The 27,071-nt window shown below is 35.8% G+C and overlaps 2 protein-coding genes across 7 annotated transcripts in view; one reads left to right on the top strand and one right to left on the bottom strand.

Annotated features, from left to right (window-relative positions):
* Positions 1–4,297, top strand: part of LOC123563878 (bifunctional 3'-phosphoadenosine 5'-phosphosulfate synthase-like) — a 43,122-nt gene extending 38,825 nt beyond the window's left edge. For all 6 annotated transcript variants that reach the window (XM_045356982.2, XM_045356987.2, XM_045356988.2 and 3 more), the window contains exons 7-11: positions 174–285; positions 763–968; positions 1,427–1,688; positions 2,121–2,389; positions 2,950–4,297. In XM_045356982.2, the coding sequence (XP_045212917.2) occupies positions 174–285; positions 763–968; positions 1,427–1,688; positions 2,121–2,389; positions 2,950–3,192 (1,092 nt within the window). In that variant the 3' untranslated portion in view covers positions 3,193–4,297. The remainder of the gene's footprint in view (positions 1–173; positions 286–762; positions 969–1,426; positions 1,689–2,120; positions 2,390–2,949) is intronic.
* Positions 4,298–4,299: 2 nt separating this feature from the next.
* The window catches only part of LOC123563876 (titin homolog), a 28,500-nt gene continuing 5,728 nt past the window's right edge, over positions 4,300–27,071 (bottom strand). Inside the window, exon 3 of the mRNA XM_045356981.2 lies at positions 4,300–27,071. Within this exon, the coding sequence (XP_045212916.2) occupies positions 22,583–27,071 (4,489 nt within the window). The 3' untranslated portion in view covers positions 4,300–22,582.

The raw sequence follows: 27,071 nt of genomic DNA, 5'->3' as shown, positions 1-27,071 counted from the left end.
TCTTTTATCACATAGTTTGTTAACTGTATTTAACTTTTATGATTTAAAATTTGTAAAATAGAGATGAATTAGCAAACAATATTATTTATCAAAATTTAATTTGAAACAAGTAGACCTATTATCTTTTATCACATAGTTTGATAACTGTATCTTATACCTAATTTGTTTTTTAGCTGGACTTGCAATGGACTCAAGTGCTGTCGGAGGGCTGGGCCTCTCCCCTGAATGGTTTCATGAGAGAAAGGGAATTCCTGCAGTGTCAGCACTTTGGATGCCTTTTGGATGGTAATAAATTTATATTCAGTTTTAAAGATTAGGGGAATTTTAAGGGTTAAATGACCTTCTTTATCTCTTGAAACTTTTAAACATGGCAGCATCTACTGACTTATTGTTTGAGTGTTTGTTCTTACAAATTTGACATTTGAGAATTTAACTCCATGACTACACATGATCACTGTGGTGGTTTCACCAAAGACAACCATATCTCATTTGTACACCACTGCAGCTTTAAGTCGGGAAGTTGCAACAGACTTGCAGTGATATGCTGCCAAACAATCAGATACAATGTAATTAGCATTTAACTACACCTTTTCCTCCCCCATCCCCCCAAAAAAAACAACAACACAAAACATGTGCATAACCAGATTCTCAACACACAGCTAAATGCGTTTGTGAAATGATATTAAATACATAAGAAAATTTAAAATATATTTACTTATTCAAGATTGCTTAACTTATACATATGTATGTGTTTGTTTTTAGGAGGAGTGACCAACCAGTCTATCCCGATTGTGTTGCCAGTCCACACCAATGACAAGGACAAGTTGAATGGTTGTGCGGCCTTCTGTCTACGATATGACAATAAACCGGTGGCGATCATGAGGAATCCGGAGTTCTATGAGCATAGAAAGGAGGAGCGATGTAGTCGCCAGTTTGGGACCAGTAATACTGGGCATCCTTATGTGAAGGTATGAAACTTAAATATTCTTGGGGGACTAATTTTTGTGGTCCAGTCAATCATCAAAATAAAGTCTGAATAGACAAATAATTTTCTCATTACGAATATCTGAAACAGTTAAAACATGCCATTTTGGCTGTAATTACAAAATTTCATGGCATCAGATTAAAATACTTCAGTTTTATTTCTCTCAGGAAGTTACATTTGAATTTTATTATATCTTTAGATAGAATAACCAGTTGAGATGTACATCCTTCACATCATTATTTAGAATTCTTCATTTTCTGTCATTATATGAAAGTTTTCTGAAATTGAGGATTTAGTAAACATCCACGTTTTCTTCTACTGTCACTATGTTAAATGGAAAAGAGATTTTAACACCGAAGTCAAAAGTTCACATAAAGTCAAAATGTTAATCTGGAATGTTAAGCTAACTGTGATTAAACAGTGAATTTTATCTTTATTCAGATGATTTATGAGAGTGGAGATTGGTTAGCTGGTGGAGAGTTAGAAGTGCTGGAGAGGATCAAGTGGAATGACGGGCTGGATGAGTATCGCCTCACACCCAAGGAGCTTCGGCAACGTTTCCGAAATATACGAGCGGATGCAGTGTTTGCCTTCCAGCTACGTAATCCTATACACAATGGTCATGCTTTGCTGATGGCGGACACAAAACGTAGGCTGCTAGAGAGGGGATACAAGAACCCAGTTCTACTTTTACATCCACTAGGTAAGCTTTGTTAACAGTTATTTTTGTCTTTTAAGGGGCCTTTCATTGCCAAGTGGTTAAAGTGGCTGACTTTGAATCATTTGCCCCTCAGTTGTTGATTCTTAACCTCACTTTCATGTGTGATAAAGCTTGAATGTCACCAGATGTGAAAACTATAGCACGTTTTCTTAGAAAACTTGTATTTTGTCTCATAGACTACTTTAATATGAAATATTGTTAAAATACTTAACATACGAAAACCAATGCTATAACAGTCTTTGTTAGGGTAATTTCTTTGAAAATTCTCTGTTTTGAAATATGCTGTATCTTTCCCTTCTTTTATTTATGTCGGCAAAAAAAAGTAACTGAACAGAGACTTGATATAGCCATCTTGGCACCAAATATTTATGTGCTTCTGACAAATTACTAAACATTGCCAATCATACATTTTAGGTGGCTGGACAAAGGACGATGATGTACCTCTCCCACACAGAATGAAACAACATAAAGCCATTCTAGATGAAGGTGTCTTAGATCCTAAAACCACAGTGCTAGCAATCTTCCCATCTCCAATGATGTATGCAGGACCAACAGAGGTGCAGTGGCACGCTAAAGCTAGGATGTCAACGGGGGCCAATTTCTACATCGTGGGGCGCGATCCTGCAGGCATGCCGCACCCAGACGGAGGCAAAGATCTGTACGAACATTCACATGGCTCAAAGGTACAGAATAATTGAGCTTTCTTACAAAATTCTTATTTTAAATGCACAAGAAAAATTTATGGTCTTGTGCTATCAGCAAGGCCGAATAATTGAACACAGTTTTGGCCCTTTCCTGGACCTAAAAAGATCCCCTAAGAAATAAGTACTATTATTCGAAATAATATCTTTGTTTAGCATCAACTCTGTAATAACGAGAAACCAGCTGTTTAGCATTACTTCGGTATTGCATTATATTTGTATTTTTGAAAGGGATTTTGTAGTGAATATATTATTATGAAGTAGAATTTTCTCTATGAATATTTTTGCTTGCAACTAAAATTCATTAGCGGGCTAAAACACATGAATTTGATCGGTCAAGATCAGTGCAGTCATAGGTTAAGATTATCCGGGTTTGAATTCTCATGTTCTGATGTACAATTGTTGGTATACAACAGCTGTAGAACATTTTGGACAGTTCGTAGTTTTGTTAACTTTAGTGTGTATGCATTTGTATAGTATTTCCCCAAGTATTTGGCTGTAATACTTCATCTATTTAACCATATAAATCTTGTAATTTTCAGGTTCTAACAATGGCTCCAGGCCTCACACAACTTGAAATTGTCCCATTCCGAGTAGCAGCGTACAACACCAAACTTCACAAGATGGACTTCTACAATCCAGAAAAGAAGGAAGACTTCGATTTTATCTCGGGCACACGTATGCGTAAACTCGCACGTGAAGGTCAAAATCCCCCAGATGGCTTTATGGCACCAAAAGCTTGGAAAGTTCTACAAGACTACTACCAGTCTCTGAAGCAGACATAAAGCAATGTCTAACATAATCGAACATTTTACACCAAAAGCTAACTTATTTATATACGCTGTGGGATTTTATTTTACAGGGTCCATAATATGTAATTTTCTCTATAGATACTGTTGGGTATATGGAAATACTGCTGTTAATCACATTGGATTCTCTAAGCAACATACAAATGAAAACCAGACGTATGCAAAAGCCCAGATTTCCATTTGTGATTCTCTTTACTGGACTTTAGATTAACTTTTATTATAAAGGTTGTAAATAGTAATCAACATCAAGTTGCTAGAAGGGTTGAGATTTCATACCTGTTTGAGCATGAGACAGCATTCTAAATTTCAATAAACAAAATTGTTAACATTCAGAACATTGCAGTTATAAAGTTTAGCCATACACGTTCAAGATACACTCATACATCCAAAGTCTTGAAATCTCAACCTCATTCTATTTATAGAAACTGCTGTCATCTAGAGTCAGAAAATACGTATTTTTCTTAAATTATCCAATGTGTTGATTACTAGAGAAAAAATGTGTTATTTTTCCACATCATAGGCAGTTGCGTACATTCATTCATAACAAAATCCATTGTTTAAAGAGATTATATTTTTGAAATTACGAAACATTTAGACATATATACAGTATATTGTTTGATAGGCAATCAACAATTTTTTTTTAGCCGTGCAATATAAATAAATTATTTGATGTTATGGCTTATGGTTGAATATTATCACCTTGAACAAATATATATTTTTTTCTATTAAAGTTTAATTCTGTAAGTTAAGGTACGTAGATAACTTTTATAGATTTCAAGATCTTTCTTCGTACAAGTAAAATATATGAATGGTATATTTGAGGACCAATTTCTTACAACGTAAACTAGACACAAATTTAAGATAAACTGTCTTTATTTTGACTCCATGTTTACAAGGGTTGACTTTTTTTATGTTTTATTTATACAAAACCTGTTGAAGACATTTTATGAAATTTTATTCATGTTTGGTACAAAGAAATATATATTTTATGCAGTTACTTAAAGAGTGAAATATTTTATTTTATTCAGATGAATTTCTTTCACAATTGATCATCTGTGGGGAATAAACAAAAGAAACACAACCTGATTTTGAGTTTTATTTGTAACTTTTCTATGAAATAAAACAAACAAGCAAAAAAACAGGTTTCGAAGATAAAGGCCATTTTTATATTTCGCAAAAACAAAATGACAGCACATATAGACATTATCATCCATTTAGCATGACAAACTAATAACAAGTAGAAAAAGAATAGTCTCTATAACATAAAATTGTAGAGAATTGTTTCAAGGAGTATAACTCATGGACCTCTTTTGAAAATTGTTACATTTTAAAATTCTATTCTTGCTTATGTGAAGTGACATAGGCAAAGTCCAAATGTATACAGTATGCAAACTCGTCATAAAGAATGGATTATAAGCTTTGCATGAAGAAACCTGCACTTGTCCTGTGCTCCGGAATATGCTCATCTCCACAGCAGAACAGCACATATCTTGATATAAAATCTATAAATATTCAGCACATCTGCACCTGGTCATATTAGATACTGCTACTATTGGGTTTGAATTACAATAATTATCTACTATTAATGACTATTTCTATGCCACTGTTCTCTTTACTGTTCTTAGATTATTTCGAAGAGTACAGTTTTGTGTCTAGAGATGGCAAAAACTGCTGATTATCCCTTAGTTTAACCTTTTGTTTCGCCTTTCCCTTTAAACATTGTAAACATTCAAAATCAATTTATTTATTTGGGTTTTATGGCGCAACAACACAGTATAGGTTATATGGCGCCAAACAGGACTACAAATTTTGGTTCCACATCTCATTTACATCGAAATAAAAACAGGAGGTATGGAATCAAACTTTGCATACCTGCTGGAATCACAGAGTTACTGCAAAACCAAGTGTTAAGACCATATTAGTTGCCTCTTACGATCATGCAAGGGTAAGGCAGTGGTTCCAATTCTTTTCATACACAGATCGTCCCAGAACCACATGGGGCAAAGTTTGATTTAGAATTAACATTCATGCAAATTATTCACAATTACTCCTTTGGTATAATACACTGTTACACTCTTAACTGATTAGGTTCCATACAATATTATATTCTTATTATTTCCTGTTCAAAGTTGTGCTTGGATTCATTAATTTTGAAACAAAACTGCACTCTTATTGATAAAGTTTGATACACATGAAAATCAAGTTAAAATATTTATCTTTGATGGAAACAGTGTTTTGGAGACTTCATAGTTTCAAGAAATAGGGGATTAATTCCCTGTCTGAAACTATAAGATTCTACCTAAATAGTAAAACAATCTTGAAATACAATTGAAAAATGAGAAGAATAAATCGGAATAAGGAATGCAGTAATGGACACATTTCTAATTATTTCAATTATAAAAAAAACACATACTTTTTACTGAAACACTATATTCTACTTTAACCTAACCTTAACAGAAAAGGTCCATCTTAATCATCCTCCAACATTAAATGACAGAGCTAAAAACAGAAAACACTTTCACAACTCGTACTGGCAACCCTATATGCCAGTTTTATATTCAGATTTAAAATGTAACTAAAAGGAATTAAAAAAAACAAGAGTGCAAGAATGTCACAATATACGCCCGTCACAGCAAATTTCTTTACTCTAGCACCTGTATTTGCAAATGGAATTTTAACTTTGTGGTTGTTTAGTAATAACTAAGTGTTTTGTTTTTCTAAGTCCACAAAAAAACTCCTTACCAGGTAGATATACCTTAAAATACACCTAAAATTGGAAAGTAACATCTATGTTGTACCACAGAAAAGTGGTCTTGGTTTTTCCCTACGGTCAATTATAAAAAAGTTACAATATAATTTATTTATAGTAACGACTAAGTAAGTCCTCACAAAAATCTTTACCAGGTAGAGACTGGTCAAAATACACTTCAAAATTGGATGTAGCATGCATATTGTACTACAGAAAAGTGGTCTCGATTTTTCCCTATGACTAGTAATGAAAAAGTTACAATATAAGCTATTTATAGTAACAACAAAGGGAAGTAATTCGAAAGAAGGGAACTGCGCATGACACTTCGTCTCATGATGGTGTATAATTGTGTCAAGTTACATCAAAATCCCTCCATGCATGAAGAAGAAATGCTTCGGACAAAGTCATTCTTGTATCTGACCTTTGGCCTCTAAGTGTGACCTTGACCTTAGACCTAGGGACCTGGTTCTTGCGCACTACGTCTCGTGGTGGTGAACATTTGTGCCAAGTTATATCAAAATCCCTCTATGCATGAAGAAGACATGCTCCGGACAAGGTTTTCATTCTTGTATCCTTTGACCTCTAAGTGTGACCTTGACCTTAGACCTAGAGACCTGGTTCTTGCGCATGACACTCCGCCTCATGGTGGTGAACATTTGTGCCAAGTTATATCAAAATCCCTCTATGCATGAAGAAGAAATGCTCCGGACAAAGTTTTCATTCTTGTATCCTTTGACCTCTAAGTGTGACCTTGACCTTAGACCTAGGGACCTGGTTCTTGCGCATGACACTTCTTCTCATGATGATGAACAATTGTGCCAACTTTCATCAAAATCCCTCTATGCATGAAGAAGATATGCTCCGGACAAAGTCATTCTTGAATTTGACCTTTGACCTCTAAGTGTGACCTTGACCTTAGACCTAGGGACCTGGTTCTTGCACATGACACTCCGTCTCATGATGGTGAACAACTGTGCCAAGTTTCATCAAAATCCCTTCATGCATGTAGAAGATATGCTCCGGACAAGGTCTGTGGACGCCGCCCGCCCGCCAGGGGCGTTCCCATAATACGTCCCGTTTTTCAAACGGGCGTATAAAAATGTGCATCTTGGCTTTTTGTTTAAAAAAACCAAATTTTTCCTTTCAAATAAAGCTCTAATGCAGACTGGAACAGGCTTAGTAAACTATGCTGAATACTACCACACATTTCTCTTATCATTCTTACCTAAACAAGGTACTAAGTCTTTATTATTTTCTTTCCTAAAAAACAGCCCGAGAACCACCTGAATTCCTCAAGTCATCCCCAGTGTTGAGTCATCGATAATAGAGTGAGCAGTGTTTTCCTGTACATTACGTTGGAATGTCCAAGTTCTATGTATTTTTACAACATTATTTCTAGAAAACACACTATAATAAATACGGTATATGCATTCAGTCTTAAAAGGTTTCACATTTTGTAATCAGAACACAGGCAAACACAAGCAATGTAATAATATTTGCTTTGCTTAAGCAAACAACACAGTATGTGTCAACACTAATTAACAAACAACTTTTTTAACTAGTCTAAAACGAGAGCAAAAGTTCAGATCTGAAAACCATTTAATTTTTCTTATAGTCATGTTAACTGTCTCGATTTTAGCCTGTTTGATCACAAAAAGCATCTATCAGCGAGTTTGTATAATAAATTAGAAATATATGTAAATTATATTGAATTTTTTACAAAAATCTATGCTAGAATAAATTGTAGGAATTATGCACTGTAAAACAAGTTATTTTTAGAATGCATACCACATGAGTTAATGTTTTTATCTGGGTTTTACAGAATACCAACACAGTACAGGGTTTATGACACCAAACAGGATTAAAATTTTGGTATTTTGTCTAATTTACAGTGAAATGAAGATACAAGGTAAGGAGTCCAAACGTTTATTCCAGTTGTAATCCCAGAGATACAGCAAAACCAAGCATTCAGACACTGCAAGTCATCTCTTATGATCATGCAAGGGTAAGACAGTGGTTCCAGTTCTTTTCATACACAAGTTGGTATGAAGGTAACAAGTACATATTAAACAGTATGCTGTGACATTGACCTTATGACCCCAAAATAAGGGGTCATCTACAGACTAAAGGCAATCTTACAAAGTATGATAGTTGTAAACTGAAAAGCAATATAGACCAACTGCTGACCACAGACAATCATCAAATGGATTTTGAAAACAAAATAATTTTATTATTCTGGTTAGAAACAAAATAATTATTTTGCTAATGGACTGACCATAATTATTTTCTTAGAAGAAATACGTAATTATGTGATTTTTTTATTTACCCCAGTGTCAAAAGGATTCTTCATTGATTTCTTTTTTAAACAACAAATGAAATAACACATCACTCCAACAAATTTGAAAACAAGAGGGCAATGATGGCCCTACATCGCTCACATGGGTAGTTTAGTAGGTCATGGTAAAGATAATTCAAGATAACTACTGAAATCTGTATGAAAAATTATACAGGTGGTCCAAATCTTTTTGCTGTAGCTTCAAAAACAAGAAAGTAGGTCAAAAATTAAAGAGGAGTATTGAAATCCGTATCAAAAATTATACATGTGGTCCAAATTTCTATGTTGTAACTTCAAAAACAAGAAAGTAGGTCAGTAGGGGATAAGTAAGACTATTCAAGATGAGTTTTGTAATTTGTATCAAAAATTATACACATGGTCCAAATTACTTTGCTGTAACTTCAAAATCAAGAAAGTAGGTCAGGGTTAAAATACTAAAGATGAGTACTGAAATCTGTATCGAAGTTATACATGTAGTCCAAATATCTATGCTGAGTACCTTCAACAAGACAAACAATCTCATCAAATTTCATGAATAACTGGTGTAAAATGCAGCCCCTATTGCATACATGTGGTTTTTCTTTGACTGATCTAGTTTTTGACCCCAGATGATCTATTTCAAACCTTACCTAGAACTGATCAAGACAATCAATCTGATCAAATTCCACAAATTTCCAGTGAAAAATGCAGCCCCTATTGCATACACAAGCTTTTCCTTTGTTTTGACCGGGTGACCTAGTTTTTGACCCCAGATGATCCATATTCGAACTTGACCTAGATTTCATTAAGAAGATCATTCTGATTAAATTTCATGAATATCCAGTGAAAAATGTAGCCCTAATTGCACACACACAAGTTTTTCTTTGATTTGAGCAGGTGACCTAGTTTTTGACCACAGATGACCTATATTCGAACTTGACCTAGATTTCATCAAAATAAACATTCTATAAAATTTCATGAAGATCCAATTAAAAATGCAGCCCCTAGAATTTTCATGAACCTAGTTTTTGACCCCACATGACCAAGTTTTGAACTTTTCCTAAAGATGATCAAGATAAACATTCTAAGTTTCATGAAGATAGGGTCATAAATGTGGCTTCTAGAGTGTTAACAAGCTTTTCCTTTGATTTGACCAGGTGACCTAGTTTTTTACCCCACATGACCCATATTCGAACCTGACCTATAAGTCATCAAGACAAATATTTTGACCAATTCTCACGAGTTTCAAACTTAAACTGCGGCCTCTAGGAGTGTAAACAAGATTTTCCTTTGATCTGGCCTACTGACCTAGTTTTTGACCCTACATGGCCCAGTTTCGAACTTGACCTAGAGATCATCAAGACAAATATTTTGACAAAGTTTCATAAAGATTGGGTCACAACTGTGGCCTCTAGAGTGTTAACGACGGACAATGACTGGTCATAATAGCTCACCTTGAGCACTCTATGCTCAGTTGAGCTACAAAATTGTTCACTAAAACAAAAAATATATGTATTTACATAACATAAAAGAATAAAATATAAAAAAGAAACAAAAATAAATATAGCTAGAGTTTGTTTTTCACAAACAAGACATGTCTCCAAAGGCCATAACCCTGATCTTGCTAACAAAAGCCAAGGTACACAACTTCACATGCTGAATAATATTCACTTATGGTTTCATTACACTAGGTCAAACACTTCTTGAGATATATGTGCAACACAAACTTTTAGGCCTCTTTATGCATACTTTTGACTATGTCAAGGGCCATTACTCTTTGTCTTACAGAGTGAAATCCCAAACAACCTCGCATGCTGAATAGCGCTTCAATAAAATAACATTCCTAAGTAGTTTCACGACTCTAAATACGTTTTGAGATATGTGAAACACAAACATTTAGGTCCCTATATGCACATTTTTTGACTGTCAAAGGCCATACATCTCATCTTACAGAGCAAAATCTCAAACAAAACCCGGTGTGCACAAATATGCTACATAAATATTTAGGTCCTTTATGAATACTTTTGACTAAGTCAAGGGCCAAAACTCTGCAAGACCCCAGACGCACAACATCACATGCTGAATAACGATCCTGTTTGATGACTTTAGGTCAAACACTTACTGGGATGTGTGTGACACTAATGTTGCTACTGGGCTATGTGGCTACCCTTTAGTTCTTTCATTTATTCATTTTGCCTAAAACTAGAAAAAAAAAAAATCTTTTTTTTCACTTGCTAATATTGGAAGCAAATTCATATAATTAACAAACTAATACTTAGTTTTACACTAGCCCATATTTTAGGCATATTGAGGAAGTCCTGTCTAATACATTTAAACGAACAGCAATTTAGAAAGGAAACAAATATCTCCGTACTAATTTAACAAGCATTTACTGTGTGCAGCATACCCCATCAGATATCTTGTGATTCTTTTCTTCCAAGTTCAGTACAAGTTTAACAATGCATTTTCAAGGAAACATGAAAAAAATCTTTGTGACATGACAGACAAGACAGAAACAGGGTCTCCTAAGGCTATTACTACATGTACATACAAGAAGTCTATGATAGGATACAAAATGCACATGGTGACATTCCATAATAAGCAAGTCATCGTCAATACAAACAAGAGCAGCACCTTGCGGGTGCAGACGCTCATCTGATGTTTTTGTCTCTGTATAATAGAAATATTGTCCTACCCGTGATTTTCGAAGTCCAAAAGGGGCCATAATTCTTGCAAAATGCAGGATGGAGTTATGTTACTTGCTGTGCTGAGTAAGTTTTAACGGCGAATACCTGCTCCAAGTTTTAAAGCAATAGCTTTGTGACCATAGAGGAGAAAAGTGGACCTAAATGCAAATTTATTTATTTATTTGGGTGTTACGGCGCACCAACACAGTATAGATTGGCGCCAAAAAGGACTACAAATTTTGGTTCCACATCTCATTTACATCGAAATAAAAACATGAGGTATGGAATCAAAATTTGCATAACTTAACCAAGAAATCTGACATTTTCTAAGTGCAAAAGGAGCCATAATTCTTGTAAAAAGCAGGATGGAGTTTGTTTCTTGCTGCACAGAGTCAGCTTTTGATGGTGAACAAGTTTTAAAGCAATTGCTTTGATAGTTTAGAAGAATTTAAGTAAAACATAAAACTTAACCAAGTAATCTGATATTTTCTAAGTCCAACAGGGGCCATAATTCTTGCAAAAAAGCAGGATGGAGTTATGTTTCTTGCTGTACAGAGTCAGCTTTTGATGTTGAACATGTGTTGCAATGTTCAAAGCAATAGCTTTGATAGTTTAGGAGAAAAGCTGACCTAAACATAAAACTTAACCAGGCAATTGATCAAGTGATGACAATAACTCCTCATTTCCCCCCCCAAAAAATCAGATGAGCTAAAAAGCATATTTTGACAATAAAAGGTAACAAAAGATATTATGACTCAAACAAATAATACAGCAATACTATTATGTATGATCACTTGATAAAACAAAACCAACACTTTTCAAGAGTTAAAAGACATGTAACTAAAGGTAAATAATAATCCAAAATCGCAATACAGAAATTTGTTTTAACAATATTAATTCCCTTTGGCTGCCTGATAACATGAACTTTTATATTTCTTACTGAAAGTACAACACTTGAATAAAGTACTTGGTGCTTTTCAACAACAGAAATTTCAAACAATTTTAGAACTTTTCCTGAAGTAAAAATCACTAAATAATTATGCATCTCTTAGTAACTGAAACATCAAAACAGCATGCCACTTGTTCAATTTGTACAATCATTAACCTTTAGCCTACTAAATTTCTAAAATGGACTGGTCTATCACTCAATATGGGCAATACCATTTATTATTCGATGGGTGTTCACTGACAATTTACTGACTGAATAGCGAACAGTGCAGACCATGATCTGAGCCTGCACGGAGGTGCAGGCTGATCTTGGTCTACACTCGTCGCAAAGGCAATCACTTGGTGCCAGCAGGCTAAAGATTAATTAAATCAAATATCCTTAACAGTGCATTACATCTTAAAGAGTGTATAGAGGTAGCAGTGGTCTATTAATATGTTATTCAACAAAGAGGTGGCAGGTCTGAGCCGCAATGAGATCAAGACTACATCTCTTTAGTCTACAAGTCTGCTTTTTGCCATAAATCAAACAAGTTTGCAAGTGATTCAAATAAATTGAAAGCTTTCAGTGCAATCAAGAATAAATAACAATAAACTCAAATAAACAGCTCATCATCCTAGGATAAATACCATCCTGGTTCAATCCTGTCTCAAAGATTCATGCAGGAAAAAGATGGCAACATAACGTGGATGCATTTAAATGCTGAAAATCAAATCCACTCCCCCCTCCCTCCCCCAATTCTTTGTTTTTATTGGGCTTAACGTTGCATCGACACAATTAAAGGTCGTAAAGTGACTTTCCAGCTTTGATGGTGGAGGAAGACCCCAGGTGCCCCTTTGTGCATTATTTCGTCACGACAGGCACCTAGGTAGAGCCATCGACCTTCCGTAAGCCAGCTAGTTGGCTTCCTCACATGAAGAATTCATTATTCAACGCCCCGAGTGAGGCTCAAACCCACATCTATGAGGGGCCAGCGACCTTTAAACCACACGGCCACGGAGGCCCCATCCCAAATTTGTATGGACATAAAACTCACTATTGAACAAAACCATCAAGGGAAGAAAGTTATTTTCAAAAGAACCCTTAATAATCCTTTCTAAAGAAGTGATATGTGAAAAAGTTCAAAATGATTTTTTTTTTGAAATGTGGCACCTTTCCTTTCTCCTAAAGCACTTATAACAAAACACAAGAGACAATTATTTTCTTATAAAAAGAAAACAAGAGCTGTCTCCATAGGATGACACATGCCCCCGATGGCACTTTGAATGAATAGTTATGGCCGATGTTAGAGTTTAGGACCTTTGACCTACGGACCTGGGTCTTGCGCGTGACACGTCGTCTTACTGTGCCACACATTCATGCGTAGTTATTTTAAAATCCATGCATGAATGACAAAGGTATGGAACGGACACGCCCATCAATGCACTATCATGAAATATGACCTTTAACGTCTAAGTGTGACCTTGACCTTTGAGCTACAGACCTGGGTCTTGCATGCGACACGTCGTCTTACTGTGGTACACATTCATGCCCAATAATTTTAAAATCCATGCATGAATGACAAAGATATGGACCGGACACACCCAACTATCATGAAAAATGACCTTTAACGTCTAAGTGTGACCTTGACCTTTGAGCTACGGACCTGGGTCTTGCAAACACGTCGTCTTACTGTGATACACATTCATGCCAAGTTATTTGAAAATCCATCCATGGATGACAAAGATATGGACCGGACACGCCCAACTATCATGAAAAATGACCTTTAACGTCTAAGTGTGACCTTGACCTTTGAGCTACGGACCTGGGTCTTGCGCTCAACCCGTCGTCTTACTGTGGTACACATTCATGCCAAGTTATTTGAAAATCCATCCATCGATGACAAAGATATGGACCGGACACGAAAATTGCGGACAGACTGACAGACGGTTCAAAAACTATATGCCTCCCTTCGGGGGGCATAAAAACCACTAATTTCTTGTAAAAATGTCCATACATTATATATACAATCATGAAAGTATTCAAAATATGGATAAATATCTTGAAGTAGAATACACCTCTCCAAATACAGGAACTGACTGACTGCCAATATCTTATGAGGTATTTAAATATAACCAGCAGTTTCCTTTTCCACATAATACTGATGCAGAAACTTTAAAACATTTAAAACAAGAGCTGAGTGAGTGTCACAGAAGACCGCGCACTCGACTATTTCGATGCTGGATAGTGAAACTGGGCACATCTGAGGAAACTGGAGTTGTCACTGGAGAGTTTAATCCGCAGAATAAGGGAGCAAGAAATTTAAGAAGATTCGGCATAGCATTTACCGTAGATACCCATGTATAATGTGCACCCATGTATAATGCGCACCCCCGATCTTAGTCAAAAATCCTGGGAAAAAAAAATAAATAAAATTTTTTGGTCAATTTTGAGGTGGATGGAAAACGAAAGTAGAGTTTACATCGACACCGGCAATAAATTTTATCTCCGCGGCGGAGAGCACCATCGGTCTCACGGTACTATCGATTTTTGTTTTCTTGAAAATAAAACCAGTTAATTATTGTTATATTTATTGTTTTACCTTTTTTAATTCACTATTTTGAATAAATAAATAGCAGCTGATTCAATATTTCGGAATGGTATCTTTCAAAATGACATGAGCTTCTCAATTCAAACTGATAACAAAAGGTGTGATAGTCTTTTTGTCACGATCATAAAGCCAGTAATTACCGGCAATTAACGTGTCACCTCGTGTCAATTATGTTGTTCACAGTTTGATCACGGTTAAAGATAATTCTCGATCTTTAATTAGTATCATAATTTTTGTGATTTGTAAACATTTCTTTCGTCAAAATACTTTTAAATTTATATGAAATTAATTTTGTTTGAAAGAAAAATAAACAATTCGATCTTTTACGGAACGTAACGGCAATCTTAGATTTTAGCGGAGACAGTAAGCGCGGGGAGTAGTTTCCCTTTACCAAAATGGCGAACATCGGTAACAAACTTGTTTTGAAGTTGGAAAATTGTCTATACCTGCGTATTATGCACACCCACGATTCGGGGGTGGTCCCGGGGGTAAAAAAACTGCGCATTATACATGGGTATCTACGGTAGTTTCACATCTATATATCTACTTTCGATGCGTCTTGCTATAAATTATAAACAGTACTAATTTATGGAAATTGAATATTGCATAATTATTATTATGAATTTCTAAATAAAGTACAAACTGAGCTATGGAAAAAAGTTGCCTAATTTTATCCGAAATTTACAGGTCCGAAACTTGTAAATTTATCAGGTGCACGATCGAAACGCCGTGAAAATTTACATATATATACATATTTCGATTCTTGTGCTTTAATAATGCCCGATTCTTGCATCAATTTGTTCAGATTAATACATTTAATTGATTTATTAACCCTTTTGGAAAATAATACCAAACTTGTAGATATTGGCAATTTTTTTTACAATATTTTGTACGGCAGTTCAGACGTCTGCAGAATCGTTTTTTATCCACAGCGCACGGCCAATTCATTTACAGAAATTGGCCATATTTGAAATAAATTTTGAAGCAATTTATAATTAAATCAAGAAATAATATACAGTTGATGCGTAAGATCATGCTGAAGAAAGTTTAAGTCTGCACTTGTTAAGTTTACAGACTGTTTTTACGCCGAAGGAAAATTTTCAAAATGGCGGCGGCTTACAATATTATTGATAAACTATAGTGGGATATTAACGCTACCATTGATTGAAGACTGACGGGCGATTAGGCAGGCAGGGTTGACCATGGATTTATCTGTAATTTAATCTTGTGTATTACAATGTGTGTGCATCAAGTTTTACAACTTTAAGTAAATAGATTACAACACTGAAAAAATCAGCGATTCGGATTTTACCCAGAGGTGATAATTTGGCGAAGTGGCCGACTTTAACCGACGATATCGCTCAAATCCCCCTGTAGGATGATCCCTGCAATGGTGGATGAAGATATTGCACAAAAGCTGGAGTCTGTGTCAAAAATATTAAGTAACAAGAGAGGTAAATATAAAGTGTATCAAAACACTATATAACTATAATTCTAAGCAAAGAAGAAGCTGCGTTCAATAAACACTTGATGCCCCCGGTGGCAATTCCTTGTCCCTTCAAAGCAACCTAAGTCCAAAACGAGGTCAAGTTCAAGGTCAAACTGAGGTCAGGTGATGTCTGAAGATAAGAAATGGTCACAGGTTACATCTGCATTAGTATAAAGTCATTCTAGTAAGGGATATTGATGCTAGACGAAACGGTCCCATTTGGTTAACCTCGTACGGACAGACGGACAAATGAACAGCCGGACAGGACAATCACTATATGCCTCCCGCATCACTAGATGCCGGGGGCATAAAAAGGGGCATAATGCATAAAATATTGGTGCAGGAGTTAATGCACCTTGAGTCATATGATGAGGGTGATGATGTGGAACAACTACTTCAAGTTGGAATCAAATGCATTTCGTAATATATAGTGAAAATGCATCAAAATTAACCTTAAATTATAGTAAAAGAGGGCATATTTCATGAAACATTGGTGCTAGAGTTAGGCATCTTGTGTCATATGATGTGAGTGACAATGTTGAACAATTATTTTAAGTTTGAATCAAATTCATTCAGTAATAACAGAGATAGAGAGAAAGTGCATCAAAACTTTAACCTGAAATTCTAAGTAAAAAGGGAGAATAATTCATGAAAAATTTGTGCCAGAGTTATGCACCTTGTGTCATATGATGTGGGTGATGATGTTGAAGAATAATTTTAAGTTTGAATCAAATCCATTCAGTAATAACAGAGATAGAGTGAAAGTGCATCAAAGCTTTAACCTGAAAATCTAAGTGAAAGGGGGAATAAATCATGAAATATTGGTGCAAGAGTTATGGCCCTTATATCAGATGATGTGGGTGATGTTGAGGAATAACTATTTCAAGTCTGAATCAAATTCATCAAGTAATTACAGAGATATGATGAAAAAAGAGAAAGTGTAAAAAAAAACTTAAACCAAGGTGACGCCGAGTCGAGTAGGATAGCTCTCCTTATACTTCGTATAGTCAAGCTAATAAAAAATAGAACATGATGTTGTACATAATTCTCGACACTGTACATGGTTTCATGACGCTGTTTATTGTTTATTTGTTTATTTGGGTTTTACCGTGCACCAACACAGTATAGGTTATATGGCGCCAAACAGGACTACAAATTTTGGTTCAACATCTCATTTACATCGAAATAAAAACATGAGGTACGGAATCAAAATTTGCATACCTGCTAGAAAAATCACAGAGTTACCGCAAAACCAAGTGTTAAGACCCTATTAGTCACCTCTTACAATCATGCAAGGGTAAGGCAGAGGTTCCAATTCTTTCATGACTCTAGGTGAACAATTTTTTTAAGATAATTAACCCTTACCCTGCTATATTTCTATAATGGACTGGTCCATCTTTCAATTTGGACAGTACCACTTATTACTCAAAGGGGTTTTCACTGAAAATTTACTGACTGAATAGCGAACAGTGCAGACCATGATCAGACTGCACGGATGTGCAGGCTGATGTTGGTCTGCACTGGTCGCAAAGGCAGAATCATCTGCCACCAGCAGGCTAAGGGTTAATATGCAATACAAACATTTAAGTACTTTAAGTGTATATTTTAGGAAGTCAAGGACCATAATTCTGGTCTGGCCGAGTGAAATCCCAAACAGAACAGGAGTCCTGGTGCACAACTTCACATGCTGACTAAACAGTTCTCTAATGTTTTAAGTCTCTAAGTCAAGTATATTCCTTAATAAATGGGACACAAACTATTATTTTTTTTACTATTTCAAGGACCATAACACTGGTCTTGCAAAATGAATAAAAAAATCCTCAGGTGCACAAAAAATCATATGCGGAATAATGATTCATTCCTAGATGGTTTCATGACTAAATTTTTCACTATGTCATGTACCATAACACTGGTCTGACTGGGTGAAATCCCAACCAGAACACCAGCTTTTGTGCTTCACATACTATATAACAATCTTGTAATATTTGATGACTCTAAACACTTTCTGAGATACACGTGACACAAACTTAGGCACTTTTTATACATATTTTTTACGAAGTCAAGGGCCGTAACTCTGTCTGTTTGAGATCCCAATTAATACACAAGGCACACAACTTCCCATGCTGATTGACTTGATGACTCTGAGTCATATACTTTTTGAGATATGCACGATGTAAATTGGACAGACAGACAAGGGCTTCTGTAACTGTTTACGAAGATTCATTCAAACTCCTCTGAACTTGAATAATTGTTTTTGCAAATCTACTTTCACATAGGGTCTAAAACAACAGCTGTCACAGGAGACCGTGGGCTTGACTATTTTGATGCTTGATAGAGAAATTGGGAACATCTGAGGAAGCTGGAGCTATCACTGGAGTGTTTAATGACTCCAAAACAGATAGTAATATTAACTGAACAATAGCTTAATTCTGAGTCAAATGTATTTTCGTAATAACAAAAGCATGAAAGTGTATCAAAACAGAGAAATAATTCATGGAATATTTCTTCAAAAGTAATGCATCATGTGTCATATCATAAGCCTAATAAAGTGTAACAACAATTTTCCGTTAGAATCAAATCCATGTAGACAGTGCAAGTGCATAACAACTTTAACAATTAATTCTAAGAGGGCATGATTCATAAAATATTGATGTGTGCCAGAGTTATGGTGACCTTGTGTCATATAATGTTGGTAATAACCATTTTAAATCTGCATTGAATCCACTTAGTTAAAGAACAGAGGTGTGGTTTAAAAAGGATCAAAACTAGAAAATGCTTTTGTAAAAAAGCACATGTCTCCCCCAATGCAAAGTCCTATAGGCAAGAAGTCAATAGGGGCCAGGAGCGAAAGTCAAAGAGACACTGATGGTTGGCTGCAACAGGGATCATCTACTTGGCATGTCCAGTCATCCCGCTAAATTTCAACACTCTTGGCCTAGTGGTTCTCAGGTTACTGTTCAGGCTCCTGTGATCTTGACCTTTGATCAAGTGACCTCAAAATAAATAGGGGTCATCTACTCTGCATGTCCAATCATCCTATTAAGTTTCAACATTGTAGGTTAAGTGGTTCTCAAGTTATTTCCAAAAAATGATTTTACATGAACAGGCCACTGTGACCTTGACCTTTAATAGACTGACCCCAAAATCAATAGGGGTCATCTACTCTGCACGTTCAATCATCCTATGAAGTTTCAACATTCTGGGTCAAGTGGTTCTCAAGTTATTGATCGGAACTGGTTAGCAATGTTCAGGCCCCTGTGACCTTGACCTTTAACGGAGTGACCCCAAAAACAATAGGGGTCATTTACTCTGCATGAACAATCATCCTATGAAGTTTCAACATTCTGGGTCGAGAGGTTCTCAAGATATTGATTGGAAATGGTTTTCCACGTTCAGGCCCCTGTGGCCTTGACCTTTAACAGAGTGACCCTAAAATCGTTAGGGGTCATCTACTTTGCATGTTCAATCATCCTATGAAGTTTCATCATTCTGGGTCAAGTGGTTCTCAAGTTACTGACCAGAAATGTGGTTTTCAATGTTCAGGCCCCTGTGACCTTGACCTTTAATGGAGTGACCCCAAAATTGTTAGGGGTCATCTACTTTGCATGTTCAATCATCCTATGAAGTTTCAACATTCTGGGTCAAGTGGTTCTCTAGTTATTGATCGGAAATGGTTTTCAATGTTCAGGCCCCTGTGACCTTGACCTTTGACGGAGTGACCCAAAATCAATAGGGGTCATCTACTCTTCATGACCAATCATCCTATGAAGTTTCAACATTCTGGGTCAAGTGCTTCTCTAGTTATTGATTGGAAATGGTTTTCAATGTTCAGGCCCCTGTGACATTGACCTTTGACGGAGTGACCCCAGAATCAATAGGGGCATCTACTCTTCATGACCAATCATCCTATGAAGTTTCAACATTCTGGGTCAAGTGGTTCTCTAGTTATTGATCGGAAATGGTTTTCAATGTTCAGGCCCCTGTGACATTGACCTTTGACGGAGTGACCCCAAAAACAATAGGGGTCGTCTACTCCAGCAGCCCTACAAACCTATGAAGTTTGAAGGTTCTAGGTCAAATGGTTCTCCAGTTATTGCTCGGAAATGAAGTGTGACGTACGGATGGACGGACGGACAGGGCAAAAACAATGTCTCCTAGGGGAGACATAATTAAATTGAAATTCTACATAAAAAGGGAACATAATGGACCTTTTGTCATATGATGAGGAACTACAATTTGAATTAAATCTATACACTCAGTATTAACTAGAACTGTCACAGGAGTGACTTATACCCCAACAATACGGTCTTGTCACAGAAGAATGGCAACCATAAGAAATTTTAAAAATACTTAGAATAATTTAAAACGTAAAAACAAAATTATATTTTAAATTATTTTTTTTTTTTTTACTCGTCTTTAGAGTACTTCATCCTGGACTTCCTCGGCGCATATAAGTAATACTAGTATATGTGCCCAGGATGAGGGATGAGGTAAATATAAAAATCTCTAATAATAGAGATACACTAAAAATGAATACAACCAGAATGTGTCTGTAGGACACAGGGTGTGCCCCCACTGGTACATTTGTAACAATTAAGGGGAAATCATTCAAATGTTTGCAGTCTTAATGGTTTGTTTGTTTGTTTTAGGTTTAACACCGTTTATCAGTCATGTTACGGTGGGCAGTTAACCTAACCAGTGTTCCTGGATTCTGTACCAGTACAAACCTGTTCTCCGCAAGTAACTGCCAACTTCCCCACATGAGTCAGAGGTGGGGGACTAATGATTTCAGACACAATGTCGTTTATCAAATGGTCACGGAGAACATACGTCCCGCCCGAGGATCAAACTCACGACCCCGCGATCCGCAGACCAACGCTCTTACCTACTGAGCTAAGCGGGCAGGCTGCAGTCTTAATGGGGTATAGCCTCAAAAAAAAATTTAAGAAATGGATTCATTATTCTATATGTTACCACAGAAAAAATGTATTTACTTTTTACATAGGACTAATAATAAACATGAGGGCCATGATGGCCCTATATCGCTCAACAGAGTTGATCTGGCCTAGTGACTAAGTTTCTGACCCCACATGAGCCAGTTTCGAATTTAACTTAGAGATCATCAAGACAAACATTCTGACAAAGTTTCATAAAGACCGAGTCACAACTGTTGCCTTTAGAGTGTTCACAAGCTTTTCCTTTGATCTGGCCTACTGACCTAGTTTTTGACCAACATAACCCAGTTTAGAACTTGACCTAGAGATCATCAACACTAACATTCTGACAAAGTTTCATAAAGATTGGGTCACAAATGATGCCTCTAGTGTTCACAAGGCAAATGTTGACGGACGAAGCACGACAGATGCCGGACAATGACCGGTCACAATAGCTCACCTGGTGAGCTAAAAAGTACCCAAAATCTAAAAATAGAATTTCTAAAAATAGACTAATTCTTGGAATTAAAGGGGAAGTAACTCCGTACAAAAGGTTACTTCCCTTTGGCTCTAAGCCAATCAGTTATCTATTTATTTATTTGGGTTTTACGGCGCACCAACACAGTATAGGTTATATGGCGCCAAACAGGACTACAAATTTTGGTTCCACAATCTCATTTACATCGAAATAAAAACATGAGGTATGGAAGAATGATATAGTGAAAATGCATCAAAATTAACCTTAAATTCTAAGTAAAAGGGGGCATTATTCATGAAAAATTGGTGTTAATTTATGCACCTTGTGTCACATGATGTGGGTGATAAGGTGGAACATCTATTTTTAGTTTGAATCAAATCCATTTAGTAATAACATTCTGACCATTCAGGTATCAAATTTAATGCAACATAACAAAAAATTCTTAAGATGACAAAGGACTGTTAATGATTGATATAAAAACAATTAAAATCACATAACTAATATTTACATTCAATTCAAACAATTTAAGATATACTATGCCCATAACTCACGAAAAATTTATCAGAGGTGATGATGTTAAACAACTATTTAAATCTGAACCAATTCCATTTAGTAATAACAGAGATAAAGTGAAAATGCATCAAAAATTTAACCAGAAATTTTAAGCAAAAAGGGGGCACAAATCATGCAATACTGGTGAAAGAGTTATGACCCTTGTGTCATATGGTGTGGGCGATGATGATGAACAAGTTACAACTTTAAGATTGAAGCAAATCCATTCAGTATTAAAAGAGATAAATTGAAAGTCCATCAAAACTTGAACCAAGATGTGGACACGAACACCAGGGTGGGTAGGACAGCTCTCCAAATACTCTGTATAGTCGAGCAAAAAATGCTGTTTCAAGCAACCTGACACTACAAAGCTATTACCCCTGACCCTAGAATATTTGAAAAACCTTTGAATTTTTTAAAACTATTATTTTGATGAAACATGTATGTATAATTATAAATGTATAAGCGTAATGGTCCCTTGATATCATGAAATATGTAGTCAGATATAATATTCAAACATAATATAAATGTCAGCTTTTGCATCCATGTCTGGTTTTACTGATTTGTCCGGACTAAAATAGAAATAAAGTCAATCCCACCCTACCCACCATTTTTTAAGCAACTGCACTATACATATTTTTTTGCCTGAATTTCCCCATCTTCTAAATCAAGCATTTCATTGTACGATGATGATACACATGAAGTTGACCTCGGTTTGCAGATGGTTGATTCTTTTTGTTTTGAAGAACAGTATTTTGCAGTCTGATCAGGTACTGATAGTTTAGAAACTGTTGCAGATTTACCTAAAATTTTTTGCTTGCATTTTTCTAAGAATTTTTTATCTTCTAAAACTTGTCTTTGCTGATCTTCCCAACTTTTCCTCCTTGACCTACTTGCTGTGAAACATGGGTATTTCTTTCCTGCCAAACTGTTGCCACTGTTGTAACTAAATGTTAACCTATCTGTTTCTACAGTGTTAGTGTTTGCTGTTTTGGATTTTCCAAACTTTTCATGATATTCTTTAGCAATGTCTGCATCACTCAGAAGATCTTCATCACCAGTATTTAGATAGGAAACTGAACTTGTTTGAGGCAAGTTCGACTTTTGTATGGGTGATTTTTTTGCATCAGTTTCACCATAAACACTTGTAACCCTCTGACTAGATGCAGATTTGAAATATACTTCGCTTGCATATTTATTTTTATCAGTCTTAATCCCTATGTAATCTTCTTCAGTTTTGTGCCTTTTTCTTTTTTCGTCACATGCACTATGATGTCGTTTTGAAGTTTCTGACCTATCTGAAAATTCTTTGTCAGATCTTTCATCCTTACTTGTATGGTGTCTATGCCTATGTTTATGTTTGGAGTAACTCTTTTCTTCTGAAGGGCTTCTTAACCAACTTCTCTCCCTGCTTCTTGATCTGTCTCTTCTCCTCGACTTTTCTCTACTACTACCTCGTCTTGTTGATTTATGTGAGTAGTATTTTCTTTCTTCATCCCTGTAATGATTCCTAGAACTATGTGACAGTCTGCTTTCTATGGAAGACCTTGAAGATGATCGATCTCTCTTGCGATAATGTCTTGAAGATCTATCCTTATCTCTACTTCTGTCTCTCTTATCTATTTTCACCACTTCTTCTTTAAAAGACTTGTCCAAATCAGTGTCTATTTGGCCATCTTCGCAGCTTGATACATCAGAAAAACTAATATTTATCTTGTTTGTATTACTAAACGTTTCGAGCAAATGTTGAGTTGCAATTTTATTGTTGCTTTGACCAGATTTATAATTAACTTCCTTTTTCCTATTGTTGTGACCTTTCGTCAAGGAACTTGAATCAGATTTTGTTCCAATCTTTCCTTTCTCACTTACTTGTCTCTCTTCATCCATTCTTATTTCCCCCTCTTCAGAATCAGAATCTAGTTCTATGGTAACTATTTGCTGATTTGCTCCAGATAATGAAGTTTTATCCTTACATTTTTCAATTACATTATCAACTTGAATTTCACCATCTTCTATATCAAACTTTTGTTCCAAATTCAATGAGGTCATAGAGGGTGTAGTTGTATTCCTTTTTGATTTTGATTTTGTCTCCAGCTTTACAGATGATGTTTGCAGCTGAATTGGTTTTACAATTCCAACTGAAGGTTTTGTGTCTTTTGGTTTATGTTGTTCAACTAGTGGTTTAACAACGCCAATACAGGGTTTCTTTTCTTGTTTACTTGAATCATTTGTTAAACTGCTCTTTTTATTAATACAGCGTAAAACAGGATTTCTATCTTCAGATGAATCTAAAACTTGTGTTGTTAACATTTCTTTCTGTGGTGTTATTAGAACTGGAATAGTTTTGTTTTTATCATTTTCTGTACCTTTACCTCTTCTAATTTCAGAAGTAATTTTTTTATCAATCAGAACTGGAATCTGATCTGCCTGTTCTGCTTTATTTTGTTGAACAGTTTTACTTTCAATGGCCGCATTTTTAGTAGCGGTTTGTAAACTTTCAACTAGTGTCTTTGTAGCATCTACGATCAATTTCAAATCTGAATCAATAGGAGAAATATTTTTCATTCTTGGATTTTTTTCTTTTGCTAAAGTAGACTGACTTCTGCTTAAACTAAACTGAGCATCCCAATCTAAGTGGATCATCTTTTTTACTTTCTTTTCTCCATAGAGTTCTACTGCAAATTGGGGCAAAGGTACTTTCACCAGAGAGATGCTTCTTTCACCAATTAAACAAGACCTTGGATCTTTCGGGAGATCCTGTCCAGGTTTACGTACAGTTGTTTTTGGAATGTGTCTCGGTTCCACACCTCCTTTAAGTAATGTCCTCCCTTCAAACAGTTCTCCTTCATGTTTATCTACCAAAGAACTTCCAACATGATAACTGTCTAGACTAGTAGACACTGAACTGAGATCCAGTGACTTTGGTACATCATGATGGGTATTTGGTTCAATCTCAGTTGGGGGTGTGAATCCTGTACTTGTCAACTTCATTTCCCCCTCTTTCTGAAGCACTTTCATTAAAGATTTGAGTTTGCTACGATCTTCGTCAGTTTTCACAAGTGCTGAACACTGTGCAACAAACAAGTTAAGTAGTTCGTCATACTTATCTTTTGTTAAATTGTCACCAGTTTCATCAGGATCTTTATGAGCACATTCTGTTCTTTCTGTATAAAATCCAAATGATGTCTGCTCTTCATTTACACAATTAGGAGCAAACTGCTGCCCTTGTTTGGCTTTAAATGCTAAAGCTTCTAAATTTGAACCAATCTGGTCATGTAACGCAGCTTGAAACATTGATATAACCTGCTGATTACCATTCTGTAAAGCCAGAATGAGACTAGACATACCACTGTCAAACTCATTTTCAAAAGTGTCTTTGCCTGAACCACTCGGCAATGGCGTTTCGTCAAGGTCTTCAAAGTTACTATGCTGGTGATATAATGTTTCAGAAAGGTCTTCCTTTGGTGAGCTGTCATAAACTGTTCCATGGAAGATATCACTTTCAATAAATGGGTGTGGTGCAACTGGATTAGAAAGGACTTCCTCTGTAACTGCATTTTGCTTAGTCTCATTAGTTTTAGTTTCAGATGTATGTCTTTTTCTTGCAACAGCAGTAGTTTCACCTGTAGTTTTGACATCTTCACTGGCCTTTCTTTTCTTTGTTGGTACAGCAGGTAGTAATTCGTCAAGAGGGAAACTAAATGTTGGTTTTATATCTACAGTCTTTATTTTCTTTGATTCTTTCTTGGACTGAGTAACAGAATTGTTTTTCATCTTTTCTTTGTTACATTTCTGTGAAACATTTTTCAGTTTGGTTTCTTGTTGTGATACCCTCTTTTTATTCCCAGTCTTTTCCTTGTCTTGTTTTGGAACAGATGAATCATACAATTTAACCAACACATCCTCATCTTTGCTCTTGTCATGATTTTTGGAATGAAGTGTTTCATCAATATTTAGTTCTTTGATACTGCTTTCTTGATGCCCTGGAGCAGTCTCAACAGTTTCCAAACTGGGCTCTTTAGGTAATTCTGACACAACAGTTTCTTCAGTCTTCCTTGCGTCACTTGCTTCAGTGTTCTTCAATAACTGACTTGGAACACATTTTTCATTTTCTTTATCTAATGATAAAGCATTCAATGACTCTAGTACATTTGTATTTTCTGTGTTTTCAGGAAGAACTGTTTTATTTTCATCTGATATGTCTCTAGAATCTTCTATACTAGTAGTTACAACTATTGTTTCAGTGTTTTCATCCTCAATAACTTCTTCATTTTCAGTTTTAGATAAAGGTTCTTGGACAACAGGTGATTCAAGTTCACCTGCAGACTTGCAATTACCGAGATCTTCCAATTCAGGTGGTAGCCCAATTTCACTTTGAAAGGATTCAGTGCCTGTTTCAACTTTATTAGCTGTCTTTGTATCATGGTTTATGTGAATAGGTACACATATTATTTCAGTTGCATCAATGTCTGTTTCTTTATTTACAGTGCTTATTTGAACAGGTTCAGTGATTACCAGTTTATTAGTTTTATCAGCAACTATATCACCATTAGCAGTATCTGTATTTTCTATATCTGCATTTATACTACCTATCTGTTCAATATCAATTCCATCAGCCACATTAATGGCAGTCTCAGCACCTATCTCATCTACATCATCATCTTTACAGATATCCATTGCAGTCTCATTTCTTTCAATTGTAACATCATCAGATCCTTGACTCAGTTTATAATGATCTAGGCCATCTTGCAGGTACTGCAATGGTACTCTACTGTCAACCTGTGGAACCCTATCAAAAAGAGATACACTTTTCTCATGTACTCCACTAAGATTTCTGCTTTTCAGCAATGTTTTTTTGAAATGTTCTGTCCATTCACTTTCCAGATCATAAAATATCTCTTCATCGCTATCATCATTTTCATGTTCATCTTCCACTGTTTTGTTGTCAGTATTTCCAGTAAATGAAAAAGCTGCAGTATTAGAATAGCTGAATCTGTTTGAGGAACTCCTTGCAATTAAGTCATTGTCAGAGAAGTCTGTATCACTCTCTGTGCTGTCAACAGTTACAGCCTTGATATGGCTAAACCTCTCACTTAATGGTATCCTCTTCATTTTC

This window comes from Mercenaria mercenaria, chromosome 2, assembly GCF_021730395.1.
Source record: "Mercenaria mercenaria strain notata chromosome 2, MADL_Memer_1, whole genome shotgun sequence".
In the NCBI taxonomy this organism is placed as follows: Eukaryota; Metazoa; Mollusca; class Bivalvia; order Venerida; family Veneridae; genus Mercenaria; species Mercenaria mercenaria.
Note: the sequence above shows the minus strand (reverse complement) of the source record. Positions and strands in the feature narration are given on the sequence as shown.